Here is an 11111-nt window from a genome sequence, read left to right as displayed (position 1 = left end):
GACGCACATCGACAGGGCTGAGCTTCCACCCACCTTCCACGTAGCGCCTCACGCTCCCACTTAGCAACACCAATGGGTCTAAATAACCAACCAGGAACCGTGTTTAGCCTACCAGCACCACACACTCTTCCACCAACTCTGATTCTGGATCAATCCGCAACTCTGACTCTCATCTCATATGTAAAAATGTATGCACACATGACCGTAAGTCGCTTTGGATGAAAGCGTCTGCTAAATGGCATATTATTATTATTTATCTCATTTAGTTTAGTTTTTCACTCCCTCACACTCTCTCCCTTCTCCTCGCTTTCTATCACCTTCACTGTCATCACCTATTAAATGGCCGATGAAAGTTGTCCAGCCAGACCAGAAATGTATAGACCCAACCTACGTCACATAGAAGATCGCTGAGGAGTGATAGCTGGCCCATGGGGCTTAACTGCTTAGCAGAACCTCTGGGCAGAGTGTTCTACTGATCTTCATGGAGAGACATCAGACAACTTGTCTTCATCACACCTCCACAGGGGACCAGGCAACAGGTATTACATCGCTACACTGATCTGATGAAACCACTTTGACAAAGATGCCATCAAAATGACTCTTTTAGAAAATACACTTTTGATAACACATACTGCTGTGCTGTGTATACAACCACCCAGAACCCACCGTATAACATTATATTACATTATTTAACCTATCAATGTGTCAATAGTCACAGAGAGATGGGGTCACAATGGTACTGAAACCTTCAAAGGTACATGACATAAATTCCTGTGTCATCAAGTTTACACTGTTATCTGAAAAAGTATGTTGCTCAAGCTATACAGTAGGTCAGTTGAAATATTTGTAATCCCCATCTAACAAAGAGAATTCTAAACACTAACATGAGGGGATGTAGTGGCATTAAATAGCAGATAATGTTGGATACTACATGAAGGGGTAAATAAAGAGTAGTAGTACTGTTTCAAAAACAACAGCATAACCCTCCAGAAACTGTGTCTGCATGGACATAAACAAAAATACTCGACTTGATTAGGCAGCCATTTTGAGTTTAGTGCTGAGTCACTTTGTTTATGTGAGGTCAACTCTGCCGTTCTCTCCTCCATTTATTTCTTCCTAGCTCTAAATCTCTCTCTATCCCTCTTTTTCCAATTTGATTCTCTCTCTCTCTCTCTCTCTCTCTCTCTCTCTCTCTCTCTCTCTCTCTCTCTCTCTCTCTCTCTCTCTCTCTCTCTCTCTCTCTCTCTCTCTCTCTCTCTCTCTCTCTCTCTCTCTCTCTCTCTCTCCTGAACTTCTAAGCTACTGAATTTCTAATCTACTCCTATAAAAGAGAACATTGCATCATTAGCTCTCTGAATACTGTTGGCCATTGCCTAGGGTGAAATTAGATGACTGAATAAAGAGGATAATTACATTGAAATTAAATATGAGAAGTAACTGTAGAATCCGTGGGTCTACCCTATGATGATGACTTAGTGCCCTGTCACTTCATCTAAAGAGGAGAGAGGAGGAGGGATATATTAGGTGACTGGGCCAGTAATGACCTAGATCAGGGTCCCTCCTCCTGGGTGCACGTTTTGGTTTTTGCCCTAGCACTTCACAGCTGATTCAAATAAAAAAAGATTGATGATGAGTTGGTTATTTGAATCAGGTGTTTAGTGCTAGGGCAAAAACATTTAGCAAATTCATAACATATTGTATGTTTTGCAAATTTGTAACATATTGTATGTTTGAATTACCTGCAGCACGGTAACACATTATCATTATTCGCAGTAATTTACATTTTACATTTTAGTCATTTAGCAGACGCTCTTATCCAGAGCGACTTACAGTTAGTGAGTGCATACATTTTCATACTGGCCCCCCGTGGGAAACGAACCCACAACCCTGGCATTGCAAGCGCCATGCTTTACCAACTGAGCTACAGTGGACTACATAGACAAATAATATTGATATTAAAATCTATTTTAGTCCAATTTAAACCTAATCTAGGAATCACGCCGGTCACATGCGCATGATGGGGTACTTCAGGCAGGTCAAAGTGTTTTAGTGGTACAGTACCCCAAACAGGCTGGGAACCACTGGGATAGAGTATGGGACAATACTTTCTTCTCCTCCATTTCAAACACATACATAGGGCTTACACTATACCTCTTAAACGATTCCATATGAAGTTATCTAACTATACTTTTTGTCATATATGTAATCACCGAAATGAAAGCTAGACAGTCAGGGAGCATTGAAAATTCCAAAAACTATGGATAGAGGACTATTTTTTGCTAGTTTTGACGGCAAGGAAATATTTTTTTTAAAAGATCAGTGCGGCCCTCAGGACCTCGTTGAAAACCGAATGCAGCCCCCAGGACAAAATTAGTTTGACACCCCTGGTGTAAAGCCTATTGTATCAATCCCAGTATTTATTTCTCTGCTTAATAAAAAATAAAAATAAAATAAAAAAACACTACACATTCATAACAATATAACCTACAAAGGCCTGGACAAAGGCCATCAACCACTGTGTTATTTTTATCGTTCCAAAAAGTACAACTATTAAGAAGGTCAAAAACATGTGGCATGTGGAATAAGCCGGGGTGGGATGCAATCCAGAACACAAGCCAGGTACTACATTCACATCTGTTCTCTCCAAGTGTCTCCACCCACTGCTGTGCATCTCCCTCTGGGACTCCTCCTCATTGTCTCCTACACTGATGCATATTGGCCACCTGCAGTGCCAATCACAGTGTGTTGCTCCCATGTCTCATCCTGGTGCCTACTCTGTAGCCTGAGGACTGTGCTGTCTGAAGGATGTGTGGCATCGTCCATATCAGCAGGTCTACCACGGCAACCAGAGTGTAATTACAGCGCCCCGCCGTTGTCAGGGGAGATGGAAGTGAGTGATTACCCACAGAAGAACCACATCCTGGTCGACCCAAAAACCAGAGCAGACCGCCAGGGAACACAGAGAGATAAGGGGAGGGGGGATAAGGTGCGTGTGTGAGTGTGTGTGTGAAAGAGACAGAGGTAAAGAATGTTGTTAAAACAAAACTAGGAAGGTATGGACTGCATGTAGTTGAGAGAGGGAATTATCGCCTAGTGGTTAGAGAGGCAAGCCAGCAACCGGAGGGCTGCCAGTTGAAATCACAGGTCTGGCGGAAAAAATCTGTTGGGAAGTGAGCTGGCAGCCGGATGGCTGCTGGTATCAAATCCTAGAAACCATTGCCTGCCGGTGTGCCCTTGAGCAAGGCACTTAAGCCACCACCACAATAGCTCCCCGAGCGCCCACCGACAGGGCACAGATGTCAATTCAACTTCTATTCCACGTGAAAACAACGTTGATTCAACCAGTGTGTGCCCTGTGGGCAATGTGGCAGCCCCGCTCCTCTCCAAAAAAAACTGGGTATGTGTGTCTTTTGGAGTCACATTTCGTTTGGACCTTGTGTGCAATTGACCAATAAAGTGATCTTAAATCTTAATCTTAAAAATACAGAAAAACATCCCATCCTTGAACTGTGTATCCTGCTTATTTCAGCCTATGGTAAAAAAAAAGAAAGAAAAAAAAGATCCACATCCAGACATGACCCAGATGGAAAACTAAATTCACAAACACAAAGATTAAGGTCATTTTGAATTACCTGCAGCACGGTAAATCCACAGAGCAGACAGAGCAGGCTGCTGGGCCTCATCATGGACGACAGCAAAAAACTTGTGGTAACAAATCTTATAGTGCTTTGGCCTGGGCAGCAGTGGGCACTGATCATAATGCCAGAGAGAGGTAAATCATATACAGGACATGGCCGCTGCCCACTCATTTTAATCTACTAGAAGTATTGAACCCTGCAGACAAATGGGAAGCTCAACAACGGCAGAACAAGCTACACCCGTCTACAGAACCAGGCACTATTATGGATGAATGGATTCTGTCTTAAGGCAAACTTACCCATCAATTCACCCATTCTCTCAGAAGAAAACATTGCAATCAGCTTTTGTCACAACACTGATTCTTCCTGGTGCCTTTCAGGTGAAGGGATATTGGTGTCATGTTATCCCTAATACAGACAGACACAGATACTATTGGCTGTTTCCCAAATGGCAACCTATTCCCTACATATGGGCCCTGGTCAAAAGTTGTGCACTATATATGGAATAGGGTGCTATTTGGGATGCAGACATACACTGGGAGATACACTGGGAGAGAGAGTCTTACTGCACAGAAGTCTGCAGGCTGGTTGGCAGATGAACTGTCGGAGGACAATGTTCAGTTCTTACAGATGAGATGAAGTGACTCGTCCAGGACGACCTTAACTATGGGGCTTGGCTTAATTTCACTCAAAGCTCCTTGAGGAGACGAGGCCAGTCTGCATCTGTGGAAATGACACATCTTATCCTCCTTTGAGCCAGTGTGCCAAAAAACATGGCCGGGCAAGCGCACGCGCGCACGCGCACGCGCACGCCGCACACAGAAAAGTTTAATCAAAACTAATTTTCTTAGGAAATTGATTTCTTTCCATTTAAAATCCTGAGAAGATTTAGTGGGGCAAAGAACAGATCAAAAAGAATTACAAACAGACAATTGCAGTGATTAAATGAGGAAAGAATGAAGCACATAATAGTTAATCAACACCTCCATTTAATAAAGAAAACAGCTATATATAACGTTCAAAATAAACATGGTTTTGTCTCAACTGAAACAGAATATGGTGCATAGGCGACTATGTGAGTAAAAGGAAGTGTGTGGGAGTTTACCTGCATGTAAACATATGGACATACTATATGTACAGTTGAAGTCGGAAGTTTACATACAGTCATTAAAACTCGTTTTTCAACCACTCCACCAATTTCCTGTTAACAAACTATAGTTTTGGCAAGTTGGTTAGGACATCTACTTTGTGCATGACACAAGTAATTTTTCCAACAATTGTTTACAGACAGATTATTTCACTTATAATTCACTGTATCACAATTCCAGTGGGTCAGAAGTTTACAAATACTAAGTTGACTGTGCCTTTAAACAGCTTGGAAAATTCCAGAAAATGATGTCATGGCTTTAGAAGCTTCTGATGGGCTAATTGACATCATTTGAGTCAATTGGAGGTGTACCTGTGGATGTATTTCAAGGCCTACCTTCAAACTCAGTGCCTCTTTGCTTGACATCATGGGAAAATCAAAAGAAATCAGCCAAGACCTCAGAAAAAACATTGTAGACCTCCACAACTCTGGTTCATCTTTGGGAGCAGTTTCCAAACGCCTGAAGGTACCACGTTCATCTGTACAAACAATAGTACGCAAGTATAAACACCATGGGACCACACAGCCGTCATACCGCTCAGGAAGGAGACGCGTTCTGTCTCCTAGAGATGAACGTACTTTGGTGCGAAAAGTGCAAATCAATCCCAGAAAAACAGCAAAGGACCCTGTGAAGATGCCGGAGGAAACAGGTATAAAAGTATCTATATCCACAGTAAAACGAGTCCTATATCGACATTACCTGAAAGGCCGCTCAGCAAGGAAGAAGCCACTGCTGCAAAACCGCCATATAAAAGCTAGACTACGGTTTGCAATTGCACATGGGGACAAAGATCGTACTTTTTGGAGAAATGTCCTCTGGTCTAATGAAACAGAAACAGAACTGTTTGGCCATAATGACCATCGTTATGTTTGGAGGAAAAAGGGGGTTGCTTGCAAGCCGAAGAACACCATCCCAACCGTAAAGCACGGGGGTGGCAGCATCATGCTGTGGGGGTGCTTTGCTGCAGGAGGGACTGGTGCACTTCACAAAATAGATTGCATCATGAGGAAGGAAAATTATGTGGATATATTAAAGCAACATCTCAAGACATCAGTCAGGAAGTTAAAGCTTGGTCGCAAATGGGTCTTCCAAATGGACAATGACCCCAAGCATACTTCCAAAGTTGTGGCAAAATGGCTTAAGGACAACAAAGTCAAGGTACTGGAATGGCCATCACAAAGCCCTGACCTCAATCCTATAGAAAATGTGTGGGCAGAACTGAAAAAGCGTGTGCGAGCAAGGAGGCCTACCACCTGACTCAGTTACACCAGCTCTGTCAGGAGGAATGGGACAAAATTCACCCAACTTATTGTGGGAAGCTTGTGGAAACGTTTGACCCAAGTTAAACAATTTAAAGGCAATGCTACCAAATACTATTTGAGTGTATGTAAACTTCTGACCCACTGGGAATGTGATGAAAGAAATAAAAGCTTAAATAAATCATTCTCTCTACAATTATTCTGACATTTCACATTCTTAAAATATATTGGTGATCCTAACTGACCTAAGACAGGGAATTTTTACTAGGATTAAATGTCAGGAATTGTGAAAAACTGAGTTTTAATGTATTTGGCTAAGGTGTATGTAAACTGTAAGTGAGTGTTTGTGTAGGTATGTAATTGAGGAAGTTGGAGCGTCTGTATGTTTCTATTTGTGTTCATGCGTCAGAATAAGGTATTCGAATACCTGAAGCGTTGAAAGGGACCCACTTACCTGTTTAAGTCATCTGTGTCCCAGATGAACTGGTCAGTGAGAGAGAGACAGAGAGACAAAGAGGTGTATGACCATGAAGCATGACTTTCCATAAATCAACTTTCCATAAATCAAAAATGACCCCTCAGCCCACATATACCCATAAAGGCCCATCCGTCTGTGTGATTAAAGTCCTGTCGAAGACATTCAGTACTGGACTCCTCACATCTGGTCACATCCACCTTCCCCCCACCGACTTCAGTGAGCAAATGCTCACCTTCGATGGCCACTGGCATGCTGGAGAAGTGGATTAATCCCAGTTTCAACTGTACTGGGCAGATGGCACACAGCGTGTATGGCATCGTGTGGGCGAGCAGTTTGCTTTTGTCAACGTTGTGAACAGAGTGACCCATGGTGGCAGTGGGGTTATGTTATGGGCAGGCATAAGCTACGGACATCGAACACAATTGCATTTTATCGATGGCAATTTGAATACACAGAGATACCGTGACAAGATCCTGAGGCCCATTGTCATACCATTCATCCGCCGCCATCACCTCCTGTTTCAGCATGATAATGCACAGCCCCATGTCGCAAGGATCTCTCTGTACACAATTCCTGGCAGCTGAAAATGTCCCAGTTCTTCCATGGCCTGCATACTCACGAGACATGTCACCCATTAAGCATGTTTGGGATGCTCTGGATCGACATGTACGACAGCATGTTCGAGTTCCCGCCAATATCCAGCAACTTCACACAGCCATTGAAGAGGAGTGGTAAAACAGTCCACAGGCCACAATCATCAGCCTATGCGAAGGAGATGTGTGGCGCTGCATGAGGCAAATGGTGGTCACACCAGATACTGACTGGTTTTCTGATCCACGCCCCTACTTAATTTTTTTAAGGTACACTATATATTCAAAATTATGTGGACACCTCTCCAAATGAGTGGATTCGGCTATTTCAGCCACACCTGTTGCTGACAGGTGTATACAATCGAGCACACAGCCATACAATCTCCATAGACAAACATTGGCAGTAGAATGGCCTTACTGAAGAGCTCAGTGATTTTCAGTGTGGCACCGTCATAGGATGCCACCTTTCCAACAAGTCAGTTAATAAAACCTCTGCCCTGCTAGAGCTGCCCCGATCAACTGTGAGTGCTGTTATTGTGAAGTGTAAACGTCTAGAAGCAACAATGGCTCAGCTGCGAAGTGGTAGGCCACACAAGCTCACAAAACGGGACCGGCGAGTGCTGAAGCGCGTAATGCGTAAAAATCATCTGTCCTCAGTTGCAACACTCACTACCGAGTTCCAAACTGCCTCTGAAAGCAACGTCAGCACAAGAACCATTCGTCAGGAGCTTCATGAAATGGGTTTCAAAGGCTGAGCAGCCGCACACAAGCCTAAGATCACCATGCGCAATGCCAAGTGTTGGCTTGAGTGGTGTAAAGCTCGCCGCCATTGGACTCTGGAGCAGTGGAAACGCGTTCTCTGGAGTGACGATTCACACTTCACCATCTGGCAGTCCGATGGACAAATCTGGATTTGGCGGATGCCAGGAGAACGCTACCTGCCCGAATGCATAGTGCCAACTGTAAAGTTTGGTGGAGGAGGAATAATGGTCTGGGGCTGTTCGGGCTAGGCCCCTTAGTTCCAGTGAAGGGAAATCTTAATACTACAGCATACAATGACATTCTAGAACATTCTGTGCTTCCAACTTTGTGGCAACAGTTTAGGGAAGGCCCTTTCCTGTTTCAGCATGACAATGCCCCTGTGTACAAAGCAAGGTCCATACAGAAATGTTTTGTTGAGATCATTGTGGAAGAACTTGACAGGCCTTCACAGAACCCTGACCTCAACCCCATCGAACACTTTTGGGATGAATTGGAACGCCGACTGCGAGCCAGGCCTAATCGCCCAACATCAGTGCCCGACCTCACTAATGCGCTTGTGGCTGAGTGGAAGCAAGTCCCTGCAGCAATGTTCCAACATCTAGTGGAAAGCCTTTCCAGAAGAGTGGAGGCTGTTATAGCAGCAAAGGGGGGGACCAACTCCATATTAATGCCCATGATTTTGGAATGAGATGTTCGATGAGCATGTCGTGTTTCTGTACCAACATATGCATATCTGTATCCTCAGTAATGTGAAATCCATAGATTAGGGCCTAATGAATGTATTTCAATTGACTGATTTCCTTATGAATTGTAACTCAGTAAAATCTTTCAAATTGTTGATGTTGCGTTTATATTTTTGTTCAGTGTAGTTTGTGACAAAACAAGGAGGTAGAGAATCATTGTACCATCTAAACCGCTGATTAATATATTGTATTATAAAATATTGTATTTTCAGCTGTTTGAAGCTGGTGTACAAAGCACACAAGTAAAAGATGCAAAAATGGGAAGCCTAGAAAAAGCACACAGAACAGATGTACCGCTTCTAACACACGTAAATGTGAATTTGGTCAGGTCGCCAAAAAAGTTAAATATTGCTGCTTTAAGAGACCAATAAGAAAGAGTTCAGAACCTCTGCCAATAACAGCTACTTTTCCCCTCCCCACTCAGACCACTCCCAGAGTTCCAGAAAAATTATTGCTTGAGAAATTGATCTTGCTAAAAAGCTATTTTGTTTCTTTTTGACTATTTGAATTGAAAACAATCGCAGTAAGGTACTTAATTGTTACCCAGAAATTATTTGATAGAGATTTTTTTTAACAGCTGCATTGGGCCTTTAAACAAATCTCCTCCTTATTAGTACAAAGCTGGAAAAATAGACACAAACAATGTAAAGAGAGACAAAATCAAGACTCAGCTAACCAAGTGGTTTATTATTAGTAAATAGTGTTATACACTGGATTATCAAAAACATCAATTATCTGGTACAAATAATCCACACAGAAGCAACACGTCAATGGTACAGGAGTCCTTCATTGTTTTACATGGTCGTTGGCAAACCGTGCTCAACATTCAAGTTCAACTAATCAGCATATGAGTCAGTCACTATCAAAGGCACAATTAAATAGCTTGAAATGTGTTAAATAGTCAAGTTGTCCAGTTTAGTTCAGTAAGGGTCACAAAAAGGTTTGTTCCATTCACTGAACATATGCATGCATTTTATATAAACTGTGGCACCACATTCAAATATTACATGTAATTATTTTACTGTGGTCATCGATCATTATCCAACAGCACTTCCCATTTAGCAAATTAATGAAATATGCTCCCGTTTATTGTACCACATTGGCAATACAGTATCACCTTCAAGAGCCGAAGGGATTTCCACACTGTAACACATTCATCTTACAACCTACTGTTACTGACATGCTCACACACACATCCTGGGTCTCTGCTCCATTGTTGAGTCCCAAGTGGCATCCTATCCTCTATATAACGCAATACTTTTGATCCGAGCCCTATGGGCCCTGGTCAAAAGTAGTGCACTATAAAAGGAATAGGGTGCCATTTGGGACGCAACCTTACAACCTCAGGGGACTGTACCAAAGGGACTTTCCATGATCTACAACACAATGTAAGGCTACTGGTGCTAGCATCAATATCAGCTGAGTTAAAGGCACTGCTTTTATACTGCACCACACGGATAAACACACGTAAAAAATATACATTGCATTGATTTGCTTAATGTTGTGTGAGTACATCTATGAGGTTAGCTGTAGAGGTACGTAAAGGCTAATAATTCATTAGTCAAATCAGCTGTGTGTTACACTGGTCCATTGTCCAGCGGTCTTGGATGTGCCTGTGCATATATAAATGCTATATAGCATTAACACTGTAGTTTACATTTAACCACCCCCTCATCTAATTGATTGAAGCCAGAAAACAGATGAGAATAAACTGGAGCTACCCAGAAGAAAGGATTGTTTGAAGTGGCTGCATGAGCGCTTCTTCTTTGTGTCCATTCCCGTCACACTGTGCATGTCGAATTGCCGCCGAACTGCGGCCATACCCATGACCGGAAAGAGTCTCCCCTTTTCTTCTTGTTTTATCGCAACCTAGTACCCCAGACACTGAGGCTGACGGGAGGCTTACAGAAGGTGTGAGCTCCAAAAACCAGTAGGCAGCCATTACAGAAAATACTGCCACATCTTCATCACCTCCCAGCTTGTGTCCCATTGGACCAGAATGATTTATATTATCAGTCAGAACTCAGACGGGAATAGGATCATACATTGACTGGAGACCGGTAAAAAGACTTGGTCCTGTATTTGTTGTGGGTCTGTAAGGCACTGTGTTAGCGCTAGTGCTGGAGGGACAGACAGCCGGAGAGTCAGGGTTCAGTGACTCTAGGCCTGGTCTTCGCTCAGCGGTGGGGTTCCCCTCAGTTTCCTCCAAGGGGTGGGGCTGTAGGCATGGTGTGGGGGGAGGAGAGGGGGCTCACGTTGCTAGAGCCTGGGGGAGGAGGGCGACGTCTTCTCCCCATGTCCAGCAGCTCTTCATCCTGAGGATGAGACACAGTGATTAGCTGATATGTCATTAGGCTGATCTCAGGCTTAAAAGTCTCAAAAAGGAGAGAGAAAGTGATAAGACGGCCCAAGTCCTAAAATGTCCTCTTATTTTACACTGTCATGCAATACAGAGTTAAAAAAGCATCAACATTGTCCTGTGTAGCCCAGTTG

At 43.2% G+C, this 11111-nt stretch overlaps 1 protein-coding gene across 1 annotated transcript in view; it reads right to left on the bottom strand.

Moving 5' to 3' along the window:
• Positions 1 to 9285: 9285 nt before the first annotated feature.
• Positions 9286 to 11111, bottom strand: part of LOC121541606 (patatin-like phospholipase domain-containing protein 7) — a 39318-nt gene continuing 37492 nt past the window's right edge. Inside the window, 1 exon segment of the mRNA XM_041850752.2 lies at positions 9286 to 10933. Within this exon segment, the coding sequence (XP_041706686.2) occupies positions 10814 to 10933 (120 nt within the window). The 3' untranslated portion in view covers positions 9286 to 10813.

The sequence above is a fragment of the Coregonus clupeaformis genome, chromosome 27 (assembly GCF_020615455.1).
Source record: "Coregonus clupeaformis isolate EN_2021a chromosome 27, ASM2061545v1, whole genome shotgun sequence".
NCBI classification, from domain to species: domain Eukaryota; kingdom Metazoa; phylum Chordata; class Actinopteri; order Salmoniformes; family Salmonidae; genus Coregonus; species Coregonus clupeaformis.
The sequence above is the reverse complement of the archived record's forward strand: the minus strand, read 5'-3'. Positions and strand labels throughout refer to the sequence as shown.